The 27,518-nt window shown below is 42.0% G+C and overlaps 1 protein-coding gene and 1 pseudogene across 3 annotated transcripts; one reads left to right on the forward strand and one right to left on the reverse strand.

Annotated features, from left to right (window-relative positions):
• Window positions 1-5: 5 nt before the first annotated feature.
• On the reverse strand, window positions 6-24,301 carry SPTY2D1 (SPT2 chromatin protein domain containing 1). Of its 3 annotated transcripts, XM_036325617.1 has the most exons (7): window positions 23,999-24,301; window positions 11,543-11,749; window positions 10,200-10,314; window positions 7,029-8,507; window positions 5,661-5,829; window positions 4,478-4,555; window positions 6-3,242 (listed from the first exon to the last, which is right to left on the reverse strand). In XM_036325617.1, the coding sequence occupies exons 2-7, from the start codon at window positions 11,543-11,545 to the stop codon at window positions 3,149-3,151; spliced, it is 1,938 nt and encodes a 645-aa protein (XP_036181510.1). In that variant the 5' UTR covers window positions 11,546-11,749; window positions 23,999-24,301; the 3' UTR covers window positions 6-3,148. The 3 variants fall into 3 exon arrangements, with proteins under 3 accessions (XP_036181510.1, XP_036181509.1, XP_036181511.1); XM_036325616.1 differs by lacking the exon at window positions 11,543-11,749; XM_036325618.1 differs by lacking the exons at window positions 10,200-10,314; window positions 11,543-11,749.
• A 1,372-nt stretch (window positions 24,302-25,673) lies between these two features.
• On the forward strand, window positions 25,674-27,077 carry LOC118663527 (annotated as a pseudogene).
• The last annotated feature ends 441 nt before the right edge of the window (window positions 27,078-27,518 follow it).

The following is a 27,518-nucleotide window of genomic DNA, read 5'->3' on the forward strand; positions in this document are numbered from 1 at the left end:
GGAGATATCAATAAAATATTTTTAATGCCTACAATTTCTTTTATACATAAATTGCAAAACTTTCACCTGTATATGCAAAAGTAGATTCTCTTGCAGGTCAACAGCACCAGGTTAACAAGCTAAGCTATGTAAATGTTTCTAAACTTGTTTAGAAACAATGTTTATGTAAAAGAAATGATGGATTTAATAACTTCAAAGAAACCTATATATCCCATTCTTAATCATACACTAAAACCTGAATATTTATTTCATCACATTCACTCATAAAATAAATAGTCTAATATATTCTGCACATTGAAAATAAACCAACCATCTCTCTTCATATATTTATTCTCTTCCCAAACATGTTTTGGTCTCCTGCTATATCTCAGAAATGTACCAGTAGCTGCTTTTAAGTTACAAAATACAAAACAGTAATTTATTTCTTGGGAGAAAATCTTGGGGATTACATTAAAAAAAATGAAATTTTGAGTTCCCATAGACTTTCTTTTTTGTTAAGTCTTTGAACCTTTTCACGGCACACATGTAAGGCTGCCTGTGACATGTGGTACCCTGCCCTCCAAATGGACATAATTGCATTTATAGTATAGAGACAATACAAAGACAAATCCTGAAAGTAGCCTTAAAAGAAAGTGCCCTTGCTTTGACATAGCAACCATCAAAAGCAAGTGGGACTGTGCAATCAGAGGCATACGAGTTTTATGAAAACTACTTTCCTTTCACGTCATCTGTTAGAGAATACCACACCCATGATCATGTAACATTATTACAACCGTGAAATAACATTACTACATTCGTGCATTAACATTATCCAATAAAAGGCACATCTTCAAATATTGAATAAAATCTGAAAGTCAAAACGGAGGATACATTGAAAATCAAGCACTTAATTTGTAAACCTTGATAAAATAACAGCCCATTCCAGTTTCTTCAAAGGTTTGTGAACTTTGTGGTCAGGAATTACAGAATAAAATGGAAGACAGGATTTGGAAACAAGGCCAAGATTAATTTAAACGACTCAGAACTTCTCAAAAAAAATGAACCACAGAAGTGCCCTTTTCTAATGTTGATGTTGCAGATTACTAAAACTCAACATCCATATTGGAAACACTCAGAAGTGACAGACGCATAGGACACAACCTGACTTCTTACCAAGTTCTGGAACTTCTATCAAGCACAATGGTGCCTTTCTGTACACATGTCATTGAGTAAAGTGCCAGGAAACTTCAAGCCGCCAAGAATCTTTCCGCTGTGACAAGCACTTGATTGTAATTGCCAATTTCAAAGAGTCTGAATATTGAAAAAAAATTTATCCAAGAAAAATGAATTTGAAGGGGTGGAGGAAGTACATGGCAGCAAAGGAAATAATGTTCCAAACCTGTTTTATTACATGGAACATCACACTACCCTCAAACCAATTTCACTGGACTGAAGGTATTTGAGATCAGTGAGGCAGTTAATAGGATTTTCTGCCACCAGTGTAACAGTCTATGTGTAGCATTAGGAAGGGTGCTATTCCTAGTGATGAAGACACCTTTCATTGGACTCAACTTCAAAATTAAATCCTTGCACTTTCAAAGTGTGAAACTCAATTCAAAATGAGTCAGGGTTAAGGGACTGAGTCACATGGTCAACTCATTAAGGAAGGTTAAAAATGGTCATGTATAATACCCAAACTTGAAGAAGAAAGCTTTTTGAATAAAAAGTAATACCACAAAACAAGTTTTGGACCTACTGAATAGTAAGCATTCTTTGTAGGACAACCTTTACTACCATCCAACAGCCTAAAGTAGCCACACCCTTATTGTAGAAGTGTTCTGTAAGCTTTTGTCCCTCTGTCCCCAACCCTCCACATTTAGCATCAAGGACAAGTGCTCTCTATCATCAGCATATCTCATTTTCTGTCACTGACTTTCCTTGAGACTTAGCTTCTCTCCAGCTAAAACCTAAGTCAGACTGAGAATTGCTTGCATTTGAGGCTTAAGAGAGCGTAAGTCTATAGAGAGGACTTGAAGAAAGGTAAGGAAGTAAGTTCCACAGCCCAGGATACCACCAGTAGCAGGAAACATCCTTTTCAACCTGGGGAAACAATCTCTTCACAGTGCATAGTTTGAAATAAAAGTGCAATATGAGTAAAAAGAGGCGGTGGTGCGCTTGATACACATGAATTTAGTTTTTGGTTTTTGCCATTAATTGCTAAGGAATTTAAAGATAAAAATGCAAAGTCATTAACATCAAGAGATACAAGGGCACCTTGGATTCCAAAGTATCTTCATAATGGAGGAGTAAGGGTCGCCTCACGTGTCACTTGCTTATTTTTTAAGCTAATTACTCTTTCAACTCTAATCTTTGAATAAAATATTTTTTCTTCAATATAAAATGACTTTTTAGATAAAATTCAGCACAGTAACATTGTCTATTTTACAATAAATCTGAAAGGAAAACTTGGAAAAGAATATTCTTATACCAAATGGCATAGCTTGTTTTTTAAATTCAAATATTTTTGGTTAATTGCCTAATCACCTAAATCAGTGAATAAGAATGCTCAGCATCCAATCCATGAATATAGAATACAATATAATTTATTCTATTTTTTACTTCAAAGTCACAGAGATGACATCCATATAATTATAAAGCCTACTCTACATTTTCAAGTTCTCAATCCAAACATATAGATTAGAACAGGTCACTTTATTCCTGGCAACATTCATGGAAGGGCCAGATTTCTCATAAAAAGACAAAATAAGTTTGATTGGGAGCCAGCCATTGCCCTACTCACCCATCAACAGAATTATGGAAGTCAAGAAGCAATCTTTTTTCCTTTTTAAAATAGCAAAGGAACAAAAGAAGATTGGCTGACTGTTGAGTGGGCCCACATTAGAGTGCATAGCTCATCAGGATCAAGGCCGGGACCTGTGAGCAGTTAACTTCCTCAGAGCACTCACTGGGCATTATGTCATCTGCACTACAGATTTCACCCCAGAAAGTATTTGAAAATACTTTATGCTCAAAATATACAATATCCATTCCTTGTCCTTGAGGACCCAAGTATAAATCTAAAATGAGAATGGGCTTCTTCAGTCCGAAGGCAGGACTTCTTTGCAGTAGAGTGTCTCCAGAGTTTCACAAAAATAAATAAAAGCAGCAGCTAATGTCTTTTCAGCTTCTTGACCTTTCGGCATTTCATTGCTTCTTCTTCCCGTCTCATTTCCTCTAAGTCCTCTTGCATACCTAGCCTTAAACTGTCAAAAAAGGAAAAGAAAAAATGGTATTTGTCAATATATGTACATGAAATTGCTTTCCCTTCCTTTCCCTTCCCTTCCCTTCTTTTCTTTTCAGAAAAGGACTGTTTATTCCAATACTGCTGGTAGTATGGGAGAGCAGCAGGTCATCCACAAAAATCTGCTCTGCCGCCCCGCATAAGCCAGCTGCTTATATAGGGTAGGACAAAGATTCTTTCTTTAAAAAGCAAGAATGAAATTTCCACTGAGAGCTCAGATGGAATGTAGTGTGTACTCAAAATTACTACCAAGAGCCATGCTATTGCCTCAAATTATAGTGGAAAAAAGACCTCACAGCTTGCCTGCTGTGGCTCAGTGGTTTGAGCATTGACTTATGATCCAGGAAGTCATGGTTTGATTCCCAGTAGGGGGTGTGCAGGAGGCAGCCGATCAATGATTCTCTCTCATTGATGTTTCTATCTCTCCCCATCCCTAAAATCAATAAAAATATATTTTTTTTAAAAAGACCTCACCACCTCAAAATTTTATTTTCCTCTTAAAGTAATAAAGTAGAATTCTCAACAGATCTTAAAAATAAAAAAAAATACTTATATAAAAATAACAACATTCCATGCTTGTCCCTTACCAACACTTTAGCTTGATACCTAGTTACAGGACAAGGAAGGGCAAGAGGGAGAAAAAGGTTTAAGGTTTAATGTTCTGGGTTGAGACTGAAGTCAATTATTTCACCAAGTAAATGCTATAAACAAAGTACTAGTAATCATTGGTTACCTCTACCCAAGAAATTTTCATTACCAGGTAGCCAAACGGGAATCAGACAGAGGGAATTTAATATCCCTCATCAGGTCCCTGAGGCCAGCAGTGGTACAGGTTAGGCAAGACTGAGATGTGTCTGATGTCAAAGGGAATCAGGATGGGGAACAAAAAAACCAAGACCATGTTATGCTGGGATCAGAGGTGGCTTCAAACAGTTGTTATGTGCCTACATGGATGAGGCACTGCCCTAGGCAATGTGTCAACATTATCTTAATCCTCACAATACCCCAAGCAGTAAAAACAGTATATTCTCATTTTACAAACAAGAAAACAAGAATTAGAAAAGCTAAGGAATTTGTCTAAAGCCCCACAACAACAAGCAGGACTGGAATTCAGAATTGTGTGGCCCAATGGTACAACTGAAGCAGCAAACAGGAGTTTTTAGGACATGCCAACACAAATATAAGTTTTTTGCTTACCTCTTTGCTTCTTCCTTCTGCTGTTCTTTCCAACTACTCTCCATGTAACGTAAGGCATAATCACTTTCATCTTTGTATCTGAGGAGAGGGAATCAAAATTGTTTAAAAAAATAACAAAAATTCAATTTTCTAAAGGAACTAAATCGTGCTGTTTTTAAAATCAACATCTTTACAACTAAATCAAACACACTTAGGGTTCCTCCTCCTTGCTTGGCAGGGAATAGGAGAGCAAAGGATGGGTAGAGGTGGATTTCTGAAGTAAAGGCAAATTAAATGAGCCCTTATTACTCCCAGAGGCAACTATTCCTGAATCTAATGCTGATGAAGGTATCAATCCAATGCTTACTCAACTCACCTCTACTTACGTGATAGTTTATATTAAAATCCTGAAAGCACAATATATGTGAAAATTATTTTGTATATATTTCATTTGAACTTTAAGACCATCATGAGGAAGGGAAGGACTTTTAGAAAAGAGACTGAAGCACATAGGTTAATGGCTTGACCAAGAATACATAGCTTAACTAATGTGGTACAGTCTTTCTGTTCTATACACATAGTACTTCATTTAATCCTTCCAAATATCATTTTACATAAAATAACTTACTCAAGTTTACCTAGCTAACAAGTGGTGGAACTTCCACTCAAACCCTCATCTTTCCTCTGCTTCTCAAACTTTAATGTGCATATCACCTGGGAACCTTATAAAGCTGATTTGGACTCAGGAGATATGAAGTGGGGCCTGAGAGCCTGCATTTCTAACAAGCTTCCAGGTGATACCAATGCTATTGGTCCAGGGACCCACACTTTTGAGTAGCAAAGTTCTTTACACCAAAGAAAAGCAGGTGTCAGATCAGATCAGCTTTCAACATAGCTTTGTGGATGGCTTTCGGATTTCAAAGCCAATCTGTTTTCTACCATACCACAGTGCTTTACTCACATTAAATATACATCTTACAGAAAACTTTTTAAAAGGGGATAGTTTTTGGCACTCATGCAAAGAGCTACACAAATAATTCTGAGTTAATTCTTAAATAATAAATACTAAAGAAGTAAAGCTAAATCATGCAAGAATTCCTAGCTAAGAATTGCATTCAGTACCTCAACTATTAATGTTTATTTTTTCTCTTTGCATGAGTTATTCAAAATGAAAAGTATATATATAATTCTTCTTTGGCCTTACTTTTTTCGGTCATAGCCAAAGATTTCGCGAATGTGCTTGGATATTTCTTCCTGAGATTCTCCTTCATCTTCGATAAAATCTTCCATTTCAGAGTCATAGTCCTCATCTTCCTCCTCTTCATAGTCTCGCTGTCTTTTGTAACCACTAGGGAAGGGAAGCCTTTGAGGACCTAAGAATAGAAAAGCCATTATTTATAAGAGCATTAAAACTTGAAATAGTCCCCCGCTCCCCTCAAAAATAATAATAGTTTCAACAAAGTTCTATGTAAACTGACATTTTGAGAAGTCATTAAGATGGTCTTCTCAAAAACCTGAGCCAGCAAGCTAGTGCACGGCATGGAGTCATTCCTCCATCATCCCTGATGCTTCACGGTATCCACAAGGAATAGAATTCCTGTATGTCCCAGGACTTACTGTGTCTTACATTTTCTAGCTTAGTAGTTTCCATTCTTCTGGACTTAAAAAATTGGCAACATTAAAAAAATTACAAATAGCTATAGGATCACTAACTTTTAATTTTGCAAAGACAAGACACCATAGGTAACAATCTACTATCTATTATCATCATTAATGTCCTTACATTTATAAAAAGTCCAACAAAGTAGGAAAGATTCTCAGAATTATGGGTAACTGGTCAAACTGAGTAAAGTTTGACTTTAGGAAAAATTCACTATATTATCCTTATTTTTGTCATTTTTCCAAAAGTCTGATTAAAATTTAGCAAAAGACTGACACCGACCAATAGACCAGCATCTGGAGACTGCTTTCTTGTCCTTGATTACAGACACTCCTTTTGTTCTTCTAAAGTTTTAATATGCATGGCTTGTCTCATTGGCTCAGAGCTTCTTTCTCAGCTTCGGCATTACTGACATATTGGGCCGGATAATTCTTTGTTATGAGGAAGCTGTCCTGTGCACTGTAGGATAATAGCAGCATTCCCGCCTTCTGTCCAACAGATGCTAGTAGCATCCCATCCCCAGTTGTGTCAATCAAAAATATCTCTAGACATTGCCAAATGTTCACTAGGGATCAAAATCATTCTCGGTGGAGAACCAATGTTGAACGATTTAGGCATATACACTCACTGTCTTACAAATCACAGAGCTAAGGTTATTAAACTTGGAGACATTACTGGGATAAACACCCAGGACCTAGATAAGTCTCTTTCTAAAGACTTTTCCAAGCTATGATCACTAAAGGAATTCTCGGACACAGACAAAAAAAAACCAAACAAACCAGGATTCTGTCAACATACGAATACATTAAAGGGCACATAGAAGGATTACAGGGTCCCTGGTTATATTTTTAAAAGGTGTGTTTTCCAATTTCCTAGTGACAAATAGATACTCTTAGGGAGGGGCAATTTTACCTTGGGCAGATCTGTAGCCAGCCAAGGAAGGCTTCATTCCATTCATCTGTCCATTGCTGGGCCGGGTAATGATATTCTTAGAAGATATTGTTTCTGAGACAACAGTGCATTTGGGCTTATGGGGGGGACCTGAGCTACTAACTATTCGCCCAGGTCCCAAGCTGCTCACTGGTCTTCCAGGGCCTGAACTACTGACAGTCCGTCCAGCTGGAACTGAGCCACTTACTGATCGCCCCGGGCCACTGACTGACCGCCTGGGGGGCACTGAGCCACTCATTGGTTGTCGGTCATGTGGACTGTGCACAGGCCGCCCAGGGCCACCAGAGCTGACCACTGACTTCCCAGAACCACCTGAGCCACTGATGGGTCGTCCAGAGCCACCTGTCCTTCCAGGATTTGAGTCACTTGCTGGCCTCTTGGTCCCACTGACTGATCGCTCAGGTCCTGAGCTGGAGCTGCCATCCTGGCGCTTGGGCACGGAGCCAGAACTAACTGTAGGCCGAACACTCACTGTGCCGGGCCGCCCAGGAGCTGGGCTGGAACTGCTGCCTGGCTGCTTGACACCTGGACTCTTAGCCTTATGTGGGGTGACCACGGGTCCAGGTCTGGAATGGGTAGGATGGGGAGGAGATTTTTTGGCTTTGTGCTCAGTAACAGATTTCTGCATCCCTTTAGCAGAAGTCTTTGGAACACTTGGTGAATAGGTGCTCGAGTGGGTCTTTCCAGCCCCATTGAAAACAGGCCTGTCATGGTCCTTCCGAAGCGAGGGTTGGGAGCAGTTGCTAGAGCCTGCTTTGGTCCTCTCTCCTGGCATGGATTTGGATGAAAACAAACCTAAATGTTTCTCATTAGCTGCGCTGGGTCTGGATTTCTTCTCATCACGAGGAAGGGGAGTACCCTTGGAAGAAGGATGCTTGTTCCCAGAAACTCTGCTAGGTTTTGTGCCCATACTTTCTGTCTGAGAGGGTGCCTTTTTGGTTGGAGGTAGTCTTGCATCTGCCTCAGGTTTCTTTTTCCTATGCCTTCGTTCAAGAAATTCTCGCTCCCTAAGTTCTTGTGCAGTCATAGGCCGCTCTTCTGTTTTCTTCACCACCTTGATTTCCACTGGTTCGTGCTGCTTTTTCTCAGCCAGCCTGAGCAAGTCAGTGAAGTTCATGAGTGGTGGGGCACTTTTAAGGGGGACCTTTGGTTTACTTTCAACTTTGGGAGGAGGTTCTTGCTCTTCTTCATACTCCTGCTCTGATGCTGCTTGATTGTATTCTAAGAATTCTTCCTCTTCTTCCATCTCATACTCTTGGTCTGTTCCCTGACCATGGCTTTCCATTGCCTGTCTTTTCTTTGACTTTTCCTCAACAGGAACCCCATTGTAACCATAAAAATTGTCCTTTGTCCTCTTGGCCATAGCTCTTGCTTTCTTGTCATGTTTTAACTCAATTCGCTTTTTCACTAGTTCTTCTTTTCTCCTTTTTTCCTCTAAGGCTAAAAGGGACAAAAAGAATGTATTTTAAGGTCTCAAGGTAACAGTATGTTTATAAGCAATCAGTTGGTGGCCAAAACATAAGCAACATGTAGTTTGAAACAATATAGTTTGGCCCTGACTGGCGTGGCTCCGTGATTAGAGCGTCGGTCCACAAACTGAAGGGTCATGGGTTCGAATCTGGTCAAGGGCATGTACCTGAGTTGCAGGTTACCTGCTCCAGTTGGGGCACACACAGGAGGCAACCAATAAATGTGGCTCTCTCACATCGATGTTTTCCTCTCATCCCTCTCCCCTTCCCTGTCCCTTCCACTTTCTCTAAAATCAATGGAAAAAATATCCTCCAGTGAGGATTAACAAAAAACAACAATAAAAAACACCAATACAGCCTGGCCGGCATGGCTCAGTGGTTTAGCATTGACCTATGAATCAGGAGGTCACAGTTCCATTCCTGGTCAGGGCACATGTCTGGGCTGCAGGCTCGATCTCAAGTAGGGGGCGTGCAGGAGGCAGCTGATCAATGATTCTCATCATTGATGTTTCTCTCTCTCTCTCTCTCTCTCCCGCTCCCTTCCTCTCTGAAATCAATAAAAATATATTTAAAAAGCACACCCACAAAAATCAATACAGTTTAAAGACATCTAGGAATCAAATGAGAAAGTCATTTGAATGAGTATTAGTTGAGTCATCTGAACACAATGAGTGGGTTACATATGGGTTTTTCTATATGACTAAGCGAGAGACTTGACTTTTAACTTTAAATATAGAAAATAGTTCATACCAGATATACCAAGGTAAGGGAACATTAGTACCAATTTAATAGTTATTAGAATCAATGAATACTTAAATTTATTAAATCAGTTTCCTTCTCATGAAGTAAAATTACTTCGAGTTTACTAGTTTTCAAAAATTGCCTCTATTTTAATTTTTTAGATAATACTTTTAATAATAACCAAAAAATTAAAATACAAAATAGGCTAGAAGCAGATTCAGAAGATATGATCGCTTTTCCCAAAAAGCTTTTATTTAAGGGGGAATAAAAGATAACACCCATACAAATGATCAATGCAAGAACATGACCTGATTGGTGTGGCTCAGTGGTAGAGTGTTGACCTATGAACAAAGAGGTCATGATTTGATTCCCCGTCAGAGCACATGCCCAGGTTGTGGGCTTGATCCCCAGTAGGGGGCGTGCAGGAGGCAGCTGAACAATGATTCTCATCATTGAAGTTTCTATCTCTCCCTTCCTCTCTGAAATCAATAAAAACATATTAAAAAAACACACACAATGTATATACTGCTATAAATAAATACAGCTGATTCATACACATACGCAACAAATCCATTAGCCTGTTATGTTACTACGAATATCCATTGGTTAAGTATAAGCTAGCTGTGAAGGTGGAAGACTTTAAAATTGAGAGTAAGCCCTGGCTGGCGTGGCTCAGTAGTTAGACTGCCCACGCACAGAAGGATGGCAGGTTTGATTCCGGTCAAGGGCAGGTACTACTTGAGTTTCAGATTGGATCCCTCATGGAAGGCAACCCATTGATCTGACACTCTCGCATCAATGTTCCTCTCTCCTTCCCAGTCTCCCTAAAATCAATGGAAAAAATATCCTCACCGGAAGACTAACAAACAGAACAAAAAAACCAACAACAAAATAACTGAGAATAAGGCTAGAGATAACGTACCTTTTTGTCTGAGCTCCTCCTCTTTTCTTCTGAGAAAAGCTTGTACAGCTGCTGACTGGACACCCTTAACTTTTGGGTCTTTTTTGGCAGGACCCACTGCCAAACTATACCTTTTCTACAAAAAAAAAAAGTAAAAGTTATAATCAATTCAACTTTAAAAATATATTGTCTATTAGGTGTAAGGCACTGTGGCAAGCAATAAAGAGGTTTAAGTATTGACTGAAATACCTATTCTGAATAATTAAGACATCAAATAACCCACATTAAAGCTTAGCCATCAAGGTTCAGGCTAAATATGACTAATTTTATGTGCAGTTTTTCTGTAACATCCCAAATAATGCATAAATGAGAAATTCAGTCCAGGCTAAAAAAAAAAAAAAAAATTCACCACTTAGAACACACTGCTTTAAAATTCTGATTTTAAAAAATCAGCCTTCTCCATTACAATGAGGCCTTACTGGAGGTGAAGGTTCATAAAAAATAGAACTATTAGGCATCTTCGGCTGGGGCTCCATGACAGCCTGTGAGCCCCCTTTCAGAAGAGAGACCCAATTTCAGGCAACAGTGTACTGTGAACTGTGATGGTTAATTTTTTGTGTCAACTTAACTAGGCTAAGGGATTCCCAGAAAAGTAGCTGGTAGAACATAATTTCTGGGTGTATCTGTGACACTGTTTCTAAAAGACATTAACATTTGAATGAGTAGACTAAAGATTGCCATCACCAATCAATATACATTTTTTAAAAATCAGCCACCTTCAGAATTAAGCATTTCAAGTCCAACTTTTCAAACAAGCAGAAAAAACTACTACTCACACCTATATTCTTTCCTGAGTACCCTACTCCAGCTGATTTTCTAATAGGGACACATGGCTACATAGTTTTGCCTACAACATGAAACACAGATTTTACTTTGACCACCCAAAAAGTGCTAACATTATCCTGGCACAGATGACATCTCTCTGGGCTTCACTTTTTATATAACTGCATCGGGAAATGACTAACACTAGAATATTGTTAATTTGAACTGTGAAAAGAAAAACATTTCCATTTTATAAGTAACTATCATTAAAGAAGTGTGATAAACAGCTAGTAACTCAGGCTGAGATGATTCATCTCTAGGACCATTCCACATTAAATGTATAGGCTAGGAAAGAAGATGTTTCAAGTGCCCTCCCTCATTTGTCTTATTAAGCAGATGACATTCTTATCCATTGAAACTGTTGCTGTATTAGTTAAAAATGAAACACTAACTCTGAGAACAAATTCAGGTACATAGGAACCAAAATAATTCCTCAAGTGGGTATGAAATTCCTTGAGGAAAGCCAAAGGATCCATGCTTACCATATGGCTGTCCAATACAAGGCATCTTGAAACAGGCTGAAGTTCCAGCTAAGTCAGTCTAGAAGCAACTGGCCAAGGAAGCAGGCCCTGACCAACCTGAAAATCCTGCATAACAACAATGCTGAGAACTGACACATCCCTGACAGAAAAATCGCAAGAGCATCCAGAGTTCTTTCCCAGTCCCCTTGGCTGAGTCATAATGAGATCCTTAAAATAAATAATAAAAATCCTTATCCCCAATCCACTTAAGGAGAAAAGGAGAGGTAAAGGGAGACTTAAGGGAAGGAGCACATTGTTTACCCAACTAGGTATATAAAATTGTCCTGGTTTACAAGAATAGATTTGCCTGCCAAATCAAAGCTTATATACAGTGTTTCCCACAGAAAAATGCCAATACACAGGTTAGTGTTAATTCATTTATTTATTTTTAGAGAATCTTTTTTTAAAAAATATATTTTATTGATTTTTTACAGAGAAGAAGGGAGAGGGATAGAGAGTTAGAAACATCGATGAGAGAGATCGATCAGCTGCCTCCTGCACGCCCCCTACTGGGGATGTGCCCGCAACCAAGGTACATGCCCTTGACCGGAACCGAACCCGGGACCCCTCAGTCCGCAGGCCGACGCTCTATCCACTGAGCCAAACCGGTTCGGCGAGAATCTTTTTTTTAAAATTGATATTTAGAGAGAGGGAAGGAGAGGGGGAGAGTGAGAAACACTGATGTGAGACAGAAACATTGATCTGTTGCCTCCCAATGTGCCCTGATGAGATGGAACCTTGATCGGAATCAAACCTGCCACCTTTGGGGTATGGGACAATGCTCCAGCCAACTGTGCCACACCAGCCAGGGCAGCGTTAATTATTTAAAATAGGATCGGTTTGTTATCTAGATCAGGGGTCCTCAAACTAAGGCCCTCGGGCCACATGCAAATACAAATATTGTATTTGTTCCCGTTTTGTTTTTTTACTTCAAAATAAGATATGTGCAGTGTGCATAGGAATTTGTTCATAATTGTTTTTTTAAACTATAGTCCGGCCCTCCAACGGTCTGAGGGACAGTGAATTGGCCCCCTGTTTAAAAAGTTTGAGGACCCCTGATCTAGATATTATAACAATGAGCACTTCCTAACCTGGTTTCAAGATAAACATCTTTCTTCTTAACCTGGGACTTGGGATAGGTAATGGGATTATGACTAGTAGCAAAGCGACTCTTCACTGAATACAGGTACCCAAAAGGAAAACAATGTCAATGGGCACAATTTAACACAATGTTTACCAAGCTTCAGACATTCTCATACCATATTCATGATTTTTCTCCTTTCAGTATACCATCTGTATTATTATTTACTAGAGGCCCGGTGCATGAAATTCGTGCATGGGAAGGGGGAGGGGAAGAAGGGGGTCCCTCAGCCTGGCCTGCACCCTCTCAATCCAGGACCGCTGGCTCCTAACCACTCACCTGCCTGCCTAATTGCCTTTAACCCCTCTGCCTGCCTGCCTGATTGCCCCTAACTCAGTGGTTCAACTACTTGCCTGACTGCCTGACCACCCCTAACTGCTTGCCTGCCTGATCACCCCTAACCACCTCTGCCTTGGCCCCTGCCTCCACGGCTTCGTTGGGAATGACGTCCGGAAGGTCGTTTGGCTGTCTGGTCTAATTAGCATATTATGCTTTTATTATTATAGATAGAGTAATTTTAAGAAAATACGTAGACTTAGGCTGAATCGGCCCCGGTGAGGTTGAAACGGCCCTGGTGAGGTTGAGGTGGCCCCTGTGAGGCTGAGACAGCCCCTGTGAGGCTGAGATGGCCCCTGTGAGACTGAGACGGCCCCTGGGAAGTTGAGAAAAATACCACATGAACTCACTCATTTATGGATAATAAGGACCATTATAGACTGATGAACAAAAATGGATACAGAGGCAGAGCAGCATTGAGCAGACTGTCAAACTAGTGGGAACTCTGGGGAGGGTTGGGGGGGGGCGGGTAGGAGATCAACCGAAGGACTTGTATGCATGCATATGAGAATAACCAATGGACACAAGACACTGGGGGATGGGGGAAGCCAGGGGAATGTCAAGGGGGGGGAAAAAGGAGATATGTGTAATACTCTTTGTAATACTTTAAGAAATAAAAAAAAAAAGAAGAAAATACATAAACTTAATACCATGACTTAATATTACAGCTTTACCTCAAGTAATAATATCTATGAAATGACAGGTTAGAAGGCTAGTTATATTTTTCCAAATCATATCACGATATATATTTTAAAAAATGACTATTAGAATAAAAAGTATTTGTGCATCAGTTTAAAATCATGGTAGAGCCAAAGCTATATATACAGCACTTTAGGAAACACAAACTAGGAACTTAAATACAGAAAAGGCAGAGCACAAGGAAGAAACAATGAGGGGATTTTCAGGAACTCAGATTCACTAAGAAAAAAAATCCTGCGCTAGCTGTGTAGCTTAGCTGATTCCTGATACGCTAAGGTTGCGGGTTCGATCTCTTGTCAAGGTACTCACAAGAATCAACCAATGAATGCTTAAGTAAGTGGAACAACAAATAGATGTCTCCTGCTCATCAATCAATAAACAAAGCTAGCATAAAACTGACCATCAAAGCTACATATTGTATATTTTTTTCTTTCAAAGTTTTTATCTGAGCAATGCCCCTCTCCACTTCATAAGTTAAAAGTCAACATTGACTACAGAATAAAATCACATTACCATCATTTAAATTTACTTATATAATTGTCATTTTTTTAACTTCTAGGATATTCTGCTTTTACTCCAAAAGAATTAAAATGATACCCTTGTTGAAGCATTAATGGGCATAGAAACTAATTATCTCTTAATTAGTTAAGCCAGAGAAATAATTATAATTTCTCAGTTCAAGGATGTTAGGAACCAGCTTAGAAAGCATTCTCCAAAAGGTATTCTCTTGGCCTTTGAAGGTGTCTATTTTCAAACTTAAGAGAGTTAAGTAAAAATTCATGGGGGTTTCCAAAACTTAAAAAAATCTTATATACTTTGTATAATCACTTATTTAATCATTTACTTATGGCCTAACCTTTATTCCTTATTTTATGATATCTATCACTATGTAATGTTACACTGAGTATATGATTTTATTTATATGAAATGTCCAGAATTGGCAAACCCATACAGATTAGTAGTTGCCAGGGCTGAGTGGAGAAGGGGATCGGGGAGAAATGACTGCTTAAAAGGTAAGGAATTATTTTTGAGGAAGATGAAAATGTTCTGGAATCAGATATTGGTGATGGATGCACAACTCTGACTTTTACACATTAAGTGGGTGGGTTTTATGCTATGTGAATTATATCACAATAAAAATGTTGAAGAAAGCCTCAAGCTGGAATTACAACATATTCTAGTTATAAGGCAGAAGAACTGCTTGGCACTTTCCCCTACATCAGATGGTCACATTTAACTCTAGCAGCAGCACATCAAGATGCTTCCACAAATACTGAATGTGATTCAACTCACCAGGCTGCTTCATTATTTCAGCTTCATGAAAAGCAGCTGGACCAGAGTTTCTTTCATCCTAAGCATATCCATTTCATTATACTGTAAGCCAACTCAGTCATTTGCTGGACCCCAATGAATGATCCATAACAGTGAAGCTTGTACCATTTAAAAACAGTATTGGAGATTTTGCCAAGGTTTATAATTTTAAAGCCAATAGACTTAGAACACACTAAGTCACTTTAAAACATATGTGTTCTTTGCATTGAGACTATACTGTCATGGTCATATTAAGAAAATTGGGGGCCGTAACTGGTTTGGCTCAGTGAATAGAGCGTCGGCCTGCGGACTGAAGGGTCCTGGGTTCGATTCCGGTCAAGGGCATGTACCTCGGTTGCGGGCACATCCCCAGTGGGAGGTGTGCAGGAGGCAGCTGATCAATGTTTCTCTCTCATCGATGTTTCTAACTCTCTATCCCTCTCCTTTCCTTTCTGTAAAAAAATAAAAAATATATATATAAAAAATTTTCAAAAAAGAAAAGAAAATTGGGGGTGGGGTGAGAAAGTGGAGGAGGGTTTAGGGGGGATAAATAGTGATGAATGGAGACTTGACCTGGGTGGTAAACACACCATACAGTGTACAGATGATGTGCTGTAGGATTGTGCATATGAAACCTGTATAAAACCAAAATGTTGCTATTCAGAATTGCTGTGGCATTACATGTAAAATTTACTATTATTTTGTTTATAATATCCTATCTAATAAAAGAGAAACATGGTAATTAGCCGTACCTCTGCTACCCTTCCCATTGGCTAATCAGGGCGATATTCAAATTAACTGCCAGCCAAGATGGCGGCCGGCAGCCAGGCAGCTTAAAGCGAACATGAGGCTTGCTTGCTTCAGTGATGGAGGACTCCAACGTTCCCCACCTGCTGCTGCCGGCCTCTGAGCTTGCAGTTTGAAACATTGTTACAAATATAGAAGCTAAACAAAACCCCAGAAACCTGCTTTCAGCCAGCCGGGATCTCAGAGCTGGAGTTGAAACAGTGTTTCCATTATAGAACCCAAACAAACCAGATACCTGCTTTCAGCAGCTGAGGCCTAAGAGCTGGAGCCAAGACTCAGCGCTAAAGCTGGCCCAGAATAAAAAAGAAAAAAGAAAAAAGGAGCAGTTGGGAGCTTCAGTCACCCGCCAGCCTGAAAACAGCCCTCAGCCCCTCACCCAGACTGGCCAGGCACCCCAGTGGGGACCCCCACCCTGAAGGGTGTGTGACCAGCTGCAAACAGCCATCATCCCCTCATCCAGGCTGGCCAGGCACCCCAGTGGGGACCCCCACCCTGATCCAAGACACCCTTCAGGGCAAACCAGCCGGTCCCCACCCATGCACCAGGCCTCTATCCTATATAGTAAAAGGGTAATATGCCTCCCAGCACCAGGATCAGCGGAGCAGCGAGGCCTCCTGGCCCCTGGAGCAACGTGACAGGGGGCGGGGCCACAACCTCCCTATCGGCCCTGCTCTGTTCGTGACAGGGGAAGGCGCCCCAAACCCCTGATCAGCCCTGCTCTGTGCCTGATAGGGGGGAGCTCCCCAACCCCCTGATCGCCCTGCGGCTCTGTGTGTGACCGGGTGCGGCGCCCCAACCCCCTGATCCGCCCTGCTGTGTGTGTGACAGGGGGCGGTGCCCCAACTCCCCTATCGGCCCTACTCTGTGAGTGACAGGGGGGAGCTCCTCAACCCCCTGATCGGCCCTGCTCTGTGAATGACAGGGGGGACTCCCCAAACCCCTGATTGGCCCTGCTCTGTGCGTGACGGGGTGGCGCTGCAACCTCCCCGTCAACCCTGCCTTGAGTGTGACAGGGGGCGGTGCCCCAACCCCCCAATCGGCCCTGCTCTGAGCCCGACCAGGGGCTGCACCTAGGGATTGGGCCTGCCCTCTGCCACCCGGAAGCAGGCCTAAGCCAGCAGGTCGTTATCTCCCGAGGGGTCCCAGACTGCGAGAGGGCACAGGCCGGGTTGAGGGATCCCCCTCTCCCCACCCCGAGTGCACAAATTTTTGTGCACCAGGCCTCTAGTACCTGATTATAAAATGAAATATCAGATAGGTACTTCAGAGCCTCTAGTCCAACCTCTATGTTAGAAATGCCCCAGGAAGCCCTAGCTGGTTTGGCTCAGTGGATGGAACATTGGCCTGAAGGCTGAAGAGTCCTGGGTTCAATTCCGGTCAAGGATACATGCAGGCTTGATCCCCAGCAGGGGGCATGCAGGAGGCACCTGATCAATGATTCTCTCTCATCATTGATATTTCTATCTCTCCCTATTCCTCCTCCTCTGAAATCAATATATTAAAGATATAAAAATAAAGAAATGCCCCAGGAAGGACAACCATGTATTTCCAGTTTGTAGCAGACAGAGTCTGAATTAGCATCTAGGTCTCAGGCAGGTCCAAAAGTGTTCCCACTACAACATGCCTCACTTCTAATTTAATTCCAACATTTATATCTCTAGCTCTAACCTCAATCTTAAATGCCATTCCTTAATTTCCACCTACCTCTTGGACAGTACCATTACCTCAAACAGGTCCACCACTGACCTTTCTCTTCCCTCACCCTCAGACTGTTTCTGTTAACCATGATGGCACTCTCCCTTACAGGCCAAAATTTTCTCTATTCACCAGTTTCAAATGCTGTCGATTTGGTCTTTAAATATCTCTCCCATCAGACTTTATTATACACTAAGAAGTGTTACTAATAAAACCAATAGGGTTACTGCTTAAGGCTATATTAGCCTGGAGTTGGATAGGGAGCTGGATGGGTGCAGTGGTCCAGGCTGTATAGATGACACACTTTCCTCATTCAACACAGTTCTTTCCACAGAATGAACTCTGCAGCCAGTCCGTCTGGATTAGATTCTCTGCTCTGCCATTACTAGCCCTGTCACTTTATTAGCTGTGTGACGCTGGTTTCTACATCTCTCTGGGTCTCATCTGTAAAACAACTTTCCTTATATGGTTATTATAATACTTAAATTAATTAATATGTATATAATGCCTCGCACAGAGTAAGCACTATACTAGTAAATGTTCATTGCTATTGCTATTATTATTCAGAAAGAGATTATCTAGGTAATGATGAGGAAGAGAAATAATTTCTGTGGGGATGTTGGTTTCTGAAAGACCCTTTCCCTAGCCCTGGCCTTGGAACATCATCTGGCACACCAAAAGGTTGCAGGTTCCATTCCTGGTCAGGGCACTTACTTAGGTTGGGGCTTGATCCCAGCCGTTCACATATGGGAAGCAATACTGATCAATGTTTCTCTCTCTCAAATCAATAACAACATATTCTCAGTTGAGGATTAAAAAAAAAAAGACCCTTTCACTAAAATACTGGTTGAGAAGTATAGCTCTAGGCTAGAAATCCATATTTCTAGGCATTGGAAAAATCATCTTCAGATCCAAGAATAGGGAGCAATCCAGTTACAAAGATTATAGATCAAGTTTTACAAAGTGATAGCTTGTAGAAACTTTATTGTTGGCTCATACTATTTATCTATTTATTTATTTATTAATCCTCGCCGAAGGATATGTTTTCCATTGATTTTTAGAGAGAAGGGAGGGAGTGAAGGAGTGGGGGGTGGGGGGGGGGTGGGGAAGAGAGAGAGAGAGAGAGAAAGAGAGAGACAGACAGACAGACAGACAGACAGCAATAGGCTGCCTCCTGCAGGTGCCCGAACTGGGGCTAGGGATGGAACCTATGCTCCTTCGGTCCGAGGGCCAGTGCTCTAACCAATGAACCAAACCAGCCAGGGCTCATACTGTTCTTTTTTTTTTTTTTTTTAATATATTTATTGATTTTTTACAGAGAGGAAGAGAGAGAGATAGAGAGCTAGAAACATCGATGAGAGAGAAACATCGATCAGCTGCCTCCTGCACATCCCCCACCGGGGAAGTGCCCACAACCCAGGCACATGCCCTTGACCGGAATCGAACCCGGGACCTTTCAGTCCGCAGGCCGACGCTCTATCCACTGAGCCAAACCGGTTTCAGCCATACTGTTCTTTAAAAGGAAATATAACTACTGTAATAAATAGTGGGTTTCTTTGGAATATGTGGCGCTTTGCCACTGATCATTTTATACCCAGACTACTTCAAGAATTTACAATATCTAGCTCCTGAAGACATCTGTAACTGCCATCCCAGTTAGAGCTCCTGGGCTCCATTTTCAGTACCTCTATTTTTCTCAAGGAGCCATAGCCCCCCAAATCCTTATATATCTGGCACCAAATGAAGGCTTCCCCTTTACTTTTTGGTTTGAGGGTCACATCAGAGCGACTATTATCTTGTCTGAGATGATGTTCAGAGTCTCACTGTGAGAAAGATCATGTAACCTGTCTCATGCACTACAAGCCATTGAATATAGCTACTTGAAACCTAGAAGAATCCATAATCTAAGCTCTACTGTTGTATCAAAACAAGACAAATGCTTTGTTTTTGCTAGAGGAAGGCAGGGGGGAAAATCGTAAGTATAAGGTTACAAAAAATGTCTTTTCTTGTTTAAATATAAGCAGAGCTAATGATAATGACTGGTTACATCACCTTGATCAGCTGTTATTCTGCATTCAGTTTCCCACTGGGAAATATAGTGTGCCAAATATTTCTAGGCATGATGCAATCCTTTCTTTGTTTTAACTAAAACATTATAAAAATTAGTTCGTTTAAAAAGAAAACAACAGAAAAAAAGATGTCCCATGGGGAAATAAATGTTCATTAATTCTCAAGTCAGATGACAACAGACACCTCTTAAAAATAAAGCCCTGCAAAGAGTTGGGAGTGGCTGTACAGGTGTTTTAGATTTTAGCCTCCCTTGGATTTCATTCTAATCAATGCTAGTGATAATTTCCTGTAGTAAAGGTCTGCCATAGGAACTATGAAGACTAAATCTGAACATCAAGTCTGACAGGATCCAAATGGAAGATAGGGAAGAAGATGGCTAAAAAGGAAAAACGAATCATGCACTAGAGAGGGATGATGATGTCACTGCCAATTATGGCAAAGATCTGGTTCTAGAACATCAATCAATCAACCAAGTTTATGTCAAGCTGGGTGTGTGTATGTGGCTTGAAAGGTTTCTTGATTTGGATGGTGGCTTACAAGGATATTTGTTTTATAAGAATCTGTACTGCCTTAGCCAATTTGGCTCGGTGGATAGACTGTCCGCCTGCAGACTGAAGGGTCCTGGATTTGATTCCACACAAGGGCATGTATGTCAGTTGCGGGGTTGCAGGCTTGATCCACAGGGGTGTGTGTGTGGGAGGCAACCACATCAATGTCTCTCTCTGTGTGTCTCTCCCCCTCCCTTACACACACTCTAAAAATCAATGAACAGGAAAAAAAAAAAGGATTAAAAATCAATGGAAAAATATCGTTGGGGGAGGATTAACAAAAAAACAACCACACACACAAGAACCTGTATTACACTGTACCATATGTTATAATTAAAAAAAAAAAGAAAACAGGGCTTGGGAGACTTCATATCAATTAGGCTTTCTTTCTTTTTTTTTAAAGATATATTTTATTGATTTTAGAGAGGAAGGGAGAGGGAGAGAGATAGAAACATCAATGATGAGAGAGAATCACTGACTGGCTGCCTCCTGCAAGCCCCTATTGGGGATCGAGCCTGCAACCCAGGCATGTGCCCTTGGCCGGAATTGAACCTGGGACCCTTCAGTCCGCAGGCTGACGCTCTATCCATTGAGCCAAACCAGCTAGGGCTAGGCTTTATTTCTTTAAAATAATACGAATATGGCGCCTGGCCCGTGTGGCTCAGTGGTTGAGCGGGCAACCTATGAACCAGGTGGTCACGGTTCGATTCTTGGTCAGGGCACATGCCCAGGTTGAGGGCTCAGTCCCCAGTGGGGGGCATATGGGAGGTGGCTGATCAATGATTCTCTCTCATCATTGATGTTTCTATCTCTCCCTCCCTTCCTCTCTAAAATCAATAAAATCATCTTTTTAAAGAATATGGCAGAATATTGATGTATATTAAATGTGAGGTGTGGGCATATAAGTATATGTTAGCATTCTATGTGTTTTACAAGTTTCCAAAAATTTAAAAATATGTATTTTGTAAAAATGTGTGTCTCCAGTTGATTTAAAAAAGAATCCTGCAGCCCTGACCGGTTTGGCTCAGTGGATAGAGCCTCGGCCTGCGGACTGAAGGGTCCCGGGTTCGATTCCGGTCAAGGGCATGTACCTTGGTTGCGGGCACATCCCCAGTAGGGGGTGTGCAGGAGGCAGCTGATCGATGTTTCTCTCTCATCGATGTTTCTAAACTCTCTATTCCTCTCCCTTCCTCTCTGTAAAAAATCAATAAAATATATATTAAAAAAAAAAAAAAAAAGAATCCTGCAGAACCTGGAGATTATTACCTAAGCAAAAAAAGCCAGTCAGAGAAAGACAAATACCATATGATCTCACTTATAGGTGGAATCTAATGAACAAAATAAACTAACAAACAAAATAGAACCAAAGGCATGGCCACATGGAACAGACTGACAGAAGTCAGAGAAAGGGGGATGGAGAGATTGGATGAAAGAAGATGAAGAGATTAACCAAAGAACATATATGCATAACCCAAAGACACAGAAAACAGTGTGGTAATGGTGGCGGGGGAGGGCAGGGGCTGGCTGGAGATGGGTAAAGAGGTAAAAGTGTGTGTGTGGAGGGGGGCATGTAATAGTGTCAACAATATAAAATAATAAAGAATCCTGCAGAAAGAAAGTATTTTTTCCTGGGCCTTATTATGTATACATTGTTTGCATTGATGGTGTGCTCCAAAAGACTTGACGTCAAGCTAATGAAGAATGTAACTTAGAATAACTAGGTGAATCAAGTTGAAGCAAGATCACGGATTAAATTTAAAGTCTTGCTCTACATCAGTTTCTCTTGTGATGTAAAAGGATAAGGATTATAATGCTGCTAACTAAACCAACTTTTAAGCTTACTAGCTTTTGGGGGATGGGTAGGGGAAAGCATGCTTTCATAACATATATACCTATATTCATCTATTAAATTTTAAATGACCTCACTAATTTACCTGTTTATCTTTCTGCTTCCAATCTTCATTATTCAAATCATAGGCAGATCAATAAATAATGCATATAGTCTGAAATTTACACATATTCTGAAATCTGCTTCTGCTCTGCATTTGCCTTTCTCTCAGAGGCTAATGATTTTTAGAGTAAGAAATGACCAACTCTTGGCCCTGGGTGGGTAGCTCAATTGGTGAGAGCGTGGTCCTGATACTCTATTCCAGGTCAGGGTACATACAAGAAGCAATCAATGAATGCATAAAAAAGTGGAACAACAAATTGATGTTTTCTCCCCTTCATCTCTCTCTCTAAAAATAAGTATATAAATTTAAAAAAAGAGTCCTGGTTGGATAGCTCAGTTGGTTAGAGTGTCATCCTGATACACCAAAGTTATGGGTTCGATCCCCCATCAGAGCACATACAAGAATCAACCAATGAAGGCATAAATAAGTGAAACAGATTTGTGTGTGTGTGTGTGTGTGTGTGTGTGTGTGTGTATTTTAAAGACTATTTAATTCTCCTACAGGCTATTCCTGGGCATCAAAGATAGTATTACCACCCATTTTTCACCTACACTGAAACTCAGGAAGATCTAGAATTAAATATGGACCTAATGCAAAGATCCAGTACTACAAAATTCAGTATTGACTTGTCTAGGAAATTTACAGATGTAGGAAATAATTCTGTTGTTCAAGGTTTCAAAGGTTTAAGCCCAGAATTTCAACCTGCATAGCTAATGAGTCCAAGGGAATGGATAGTAAGAGTACTTGGGATGGAGATGGTGGGGACAGATAATAAACGGATGGATATGTTTTATTTACCAGTTATTTTACTATCATCAGATCACTGCTTTAAAAAGGGTGGGACAGCATCAGACGACAAGAAACGTACAAGAGAGAAAAAAACACATATAGACAAAATTCTAAGAAATGCAGACCGCAATGAGAGAGCAATAAATTCCAGCTGAATTGACTTTAACAGAGCTGTTTGAGTTCTACATCAATGATTAGAACCGCAGGTATCACAATGCAATTTACCGGTTTACAGCTGTGTTGTGGGGACCATCTGAGGACCCAGAAATGACTAGCTTATGCAAAGCAGCTACAATCCCGCAAACCAGATACTCTCTACCATTTCAGCGTTTCGATTTTAAAAGCCGCACACCACCGCGGCGAGTACCAGCGAATTGGCAAACATTGCCAAGCAAATGAGACCTAGATTTCAAACAAAGACAAACCTGGAAGGCCACAAGTAAACGGAAGCCAAAACTAGCTCACCCATGCTTAAGTTAGCCAAAGATTTCGTGGACTCTGCTCCATGTCTCTTTCCAACACAAAAAGTGGTCCTTGGGAAATGATAACTTAATCACTTCGTTTGTGAAGTGGGTGGGGCCACAAATCAGAAGAACTTGTTCGGGAAAAGCGCTAAATGTTTGACCCGAAAATCGGCGGGAAGTCAGCCAAAAGGCTATCAGGCCAAGTCTCTAAAACCTCTGAACTCTTCAATACACTTACTTGCTCCCCACTCTGGGCAGAAGTTTATACCGAAGCCAGAAAACACAAGCGCTAGATCCCACTGTGTGCCAGGCACGACTCCGCTCACCAGCTCCTCGCAGCTGTAACGCACCCACCCCGCACGGCCCTGGCTGCAGGGGGACCTGGGCTGGCCAAGCCCCGCACTGGGAGCTCCCGCCTCGTCGTCCCGCCTCAGCCCCATCTGCACCCGGAGTTCCCAGAAGTGCATGCCCAAGAAAAGTAAGCAAAGCTGTTCAGGTCTTTCCTCTCTCGGAGCCGAGAGGCGGATGCCTCGAAGTTCCGCCCGATCGATACACATTCCCAACTTTAAAATTAGAATCTCAGGGGCGTCCCAGTGGCTACTTACCGGTACGCTGTTGGTTCCTTGTCCTTTAGAAGCTATCATGAGAATTTCCCTGAAATCCATGTTGACCGAATCGGATAGAATGGGCCAGGCTCTCGGAGAGGAGGGAGAAGGCGTCTTACCCCGGCGGCCAGCGGCAGCCAAATGAGCTGGCTCGCCAGCTTCTTCCCTAGCTCTTCTCGGCACGACCACTTCCGGCGCCGTCCAAGGAGGTCTGCCCGCCCCCTGCCCCAAATGGCCTATATCCTTACAGGTCCATCGCTGCGCTCGCGAGTCCCTAGCGTAACTTCCGCTTTCAGGCTAGAGACACGTAGAGACGTGGTACGTGGCTAATGACGTCACTCAAAGGGGGCGGGACCAAGTCCTTCTTCGACCAAGGAGACACCGCCCAGTAAACTGTGGGGTGTGGCTATGGCAGAGCGCCCCATTCTAGCGGCCCCCGAGTGTAGCCTGACAATCGCGGTCCTCCGAGCGAGCTCCGGGTGGGGAAAGCGAGGGGGTGGGTTTACCTACCGGGCCTGGATTCGATGTGTATCCCGGGTGGACGCTCAGGTCTGAGACGGCAGTGCCCCAGCAGCAGAACCGGCAGATGGCGGGCAGGGGATTTTAGTTACTGGTTTCTAGGCGCTCACGAAGCCGCGCAGGCGCTCACGCCACGGACTGGCCCTGCCTTGGATACACGTTATCACTCAGCACATGGCGCTCATCTCCTACACCGATGCGCATTGCGTGTTTAGAGGCACCCGCTTACCGCTTTTGCACCATTTTAAACACGTAAGGGAAGCTAACTGTTTTGGTCAGTGGAAGAATGAATTCCTCACATACAGATCGAGCCTGGATATAGTTGGCACGCTGAAAAAACATACATATATACCCTATATTCATAGTCATTGGGAGTCCAATCCTGGGTTCCTTTTAGGGCTTGTCTGAGGTCTGTAAGGTCATCTCAACTCTGTAAAATACACTTAGGCTGATTTGTGTTAACGTAAAAAAAACCATTGTGAAGAATTTTTGTGAGTTAATTTGAGCCAAACTGTTGACATATGCCGGGAAGCAGAACCTCAACGAATTGAGATAGTGCTCCGGAGAATGGCAGGGTTACATCCGTATTTATATATTGCAATCAAAGGAGGAACATAGGTGGGTTACATGAAATTCATTGGTGACAGATTTAAGGAGGTGGGATTAAGCGAAGTGGGGAAACCTCTGGGATAGGATAAAAAGTAAAATGATGGACACATACTTAGGTGGGTGCAGGAACAATTAACATGATGATGAAGGAATTTGTGGTATCTGTCCTGGGCCCAGCACACCTGGCTGTGCCCTTATCAGTGAAGATACTGGCCTAGGACATAACTGTCCACCATAACTGCTTTTAGTTAAAGTTTAATTTCAGACCATCCTTTGTGGTTACTTTAGGTCTCTGAGTCTGCAAGACTGCTATGCAGGCCTCTCCTGAGCTTGTCAGGTCAGCATGTGGCCCCTTTCGTCCACATTTGGAACAGGCCGGCGTTAATTGTAAATGGACAGTAAGAATCTTTTCAGTGTGATGGAAATATTCCACAACTGGATTGCGGTGGTGGTTGTCCTGTAAATTTACTAAAAATTATTGTACACTTAAAATAGGTGAGTTTTGCAGTATGTAAATTGTAGCTACATAAAGCTGTTTAAAAATATTGCTTTTTACGAAGATGGCGCCGAAAGCTAAGAAGGAAGCCCCTGCCCCTCTCAAAGCCGAAGCCAAAGCAAAGGCTTTGAAGGCAAAGAAAGCAGTGTTGAAAGGCGTCCACAGCCACACAAAAAAGAAGATCCGCACGTCACCCACTTTCCGACGGCCAAAGACACTAAGGCTCCGGAGGCAGCCTAAATACCCTCGGAAGAGCGCACCCAGGAGAAACAAGCTTGACCACTATGCCATCATCAAATTCCCCCTGACTACCGAGTCAGCCATGAAGAAGATAGAAGACAATAATACACTGCCGGGGTCCAACCCCAGCAGGTCCAGGGGTCCCCAAAGGCGTAGACGGAGTCGGCGAAGAAGGAAGGACACGGAGACAGCGTTCAGTTGATCAGCAGCCTAGCCAGGATCTCCAGCCAGGATCTCCAGCCAAGTTCTGGTCTGGATCTCCAGAGAGGTTCTGCTTCGGATCTCCAGCCAAGTTCTGGTCTGGATCTCCAGCCAGGTTCTGTGTCCATGTTCTCTTGCTAGGTTCTCCAGGTTCTCCAGCAAGGTTCTGTAGCCAAGTTCCTTCGCTAGGTTCTCCAGCCAGGTTCTGTCCAGGTTCTCCAGCCAGGTTCAGTCACTAGGTTCTAGTCAGGTTCTCTTGCCAATTTCTGTAGTCAGGTTCAGTCCAGGATCTTTTGCCATGTTCTCTCACTAGGTTCTGTCTCTAGGTTCTGAGGCCAGTTTCTGTCCAGGATCTTTTGCCATGTTCTCTCCAGCGAAGTTCTTCTGTCTCTAGAGAACGTTCTGTGTAGGTTCTGTGCCTAGGTTCTGTCTCTCTTTTGTCTGTCTTCTTACATCTGTATTTATACCAGTTGATTCCAATCCTATCAATCTCTATTTCAAAGGTTAGGGCGTTTCTCATCTCCATTCCAGGGAGTAAAGATTATGTAGCTTAAGCATGATTGTTCGTAGTTAAAGTGATTAATTACCCACCTGGCACTAGTTGAGGTTTTATTCCCTCCCTAACTTCAGGGGAAAATCCCTACCTGGGGAAACAACCTTTCTCAGAGACCTTGGTTAAAACATATAGTGCCAAGAAGGTGAGCAAACATATTAAGAACAGTATGCTATATATGCCAGGTCCCTTGAAACAGCAAGCATGGACCGGCTCCCGGCAATACACTAGTGTTCATTGTGGATGTCAAGGCCAACAAGCACCAGATCAAATAGGCTGTGAAGAAGCTCTATGACATTGATGTGGCCAAGGTCAACACCCTGATCAGGCCTGATGGCGAGAAGAAGGCATATGTTCGACTGGCTCCTGACTATGATGCTTTGGATGTTGCCAACAAAATTGGAATCATCTAAACTGAGTCCAGCTGCCTAATTCTAAATATAAAAATTTTACACTGTAAATTAAAAAATATATATATATATTAGGCAAAGCGCCCTTAGCTGGTTTGGCTGAGTGGATAGAGCGTGGGCCTGCAGATTGAAGGGTCCCGGGTTCAATTAGGCTCAAAGGCATGTACCTCGGTTGCAGGCTCCTCCCTGCCCAGGTCCTGGTTGGGGGAGTGCAGGAGGCAATCAATCCATGTGTTTCTCTCACATAGTTGTTTCTCTCTGTCTTTCCTTCTCTCTTCCACTCTCCCTAAAAATCAATCGAAAAGTATCCTCAGGTGAGGATTAACAACAACAAATTAGGAAAAGCTACTTGGTCTTATTCTTCCGAGTTTTAATGCTGAGTGGTGGCCCTCACGACATTTCTACATTTAAGGCGGCCAATACATCAGACCAAGATTAAATTAGTTTGGTGGCTAGAACTCTCAATTTTCCCATTCCCATCTGGGGAACCCA

Source organism: Myotis myotis, unplaced genomic scaffold (genome assembly GCF_014108235.1).
Source record: "Myotis myotis isolate mMyoMyo1 unplaced genomic scaffold, mMyoMyo1.p scaffold_m19_p_10, whole genome shotgun sequence".
Taxonomy (NCBI): Eukaryota; Metazoa; Chordata; class Mammalia; order Chiroptera; family Vespertilionidae; genus Myotis; species Myotis myotis.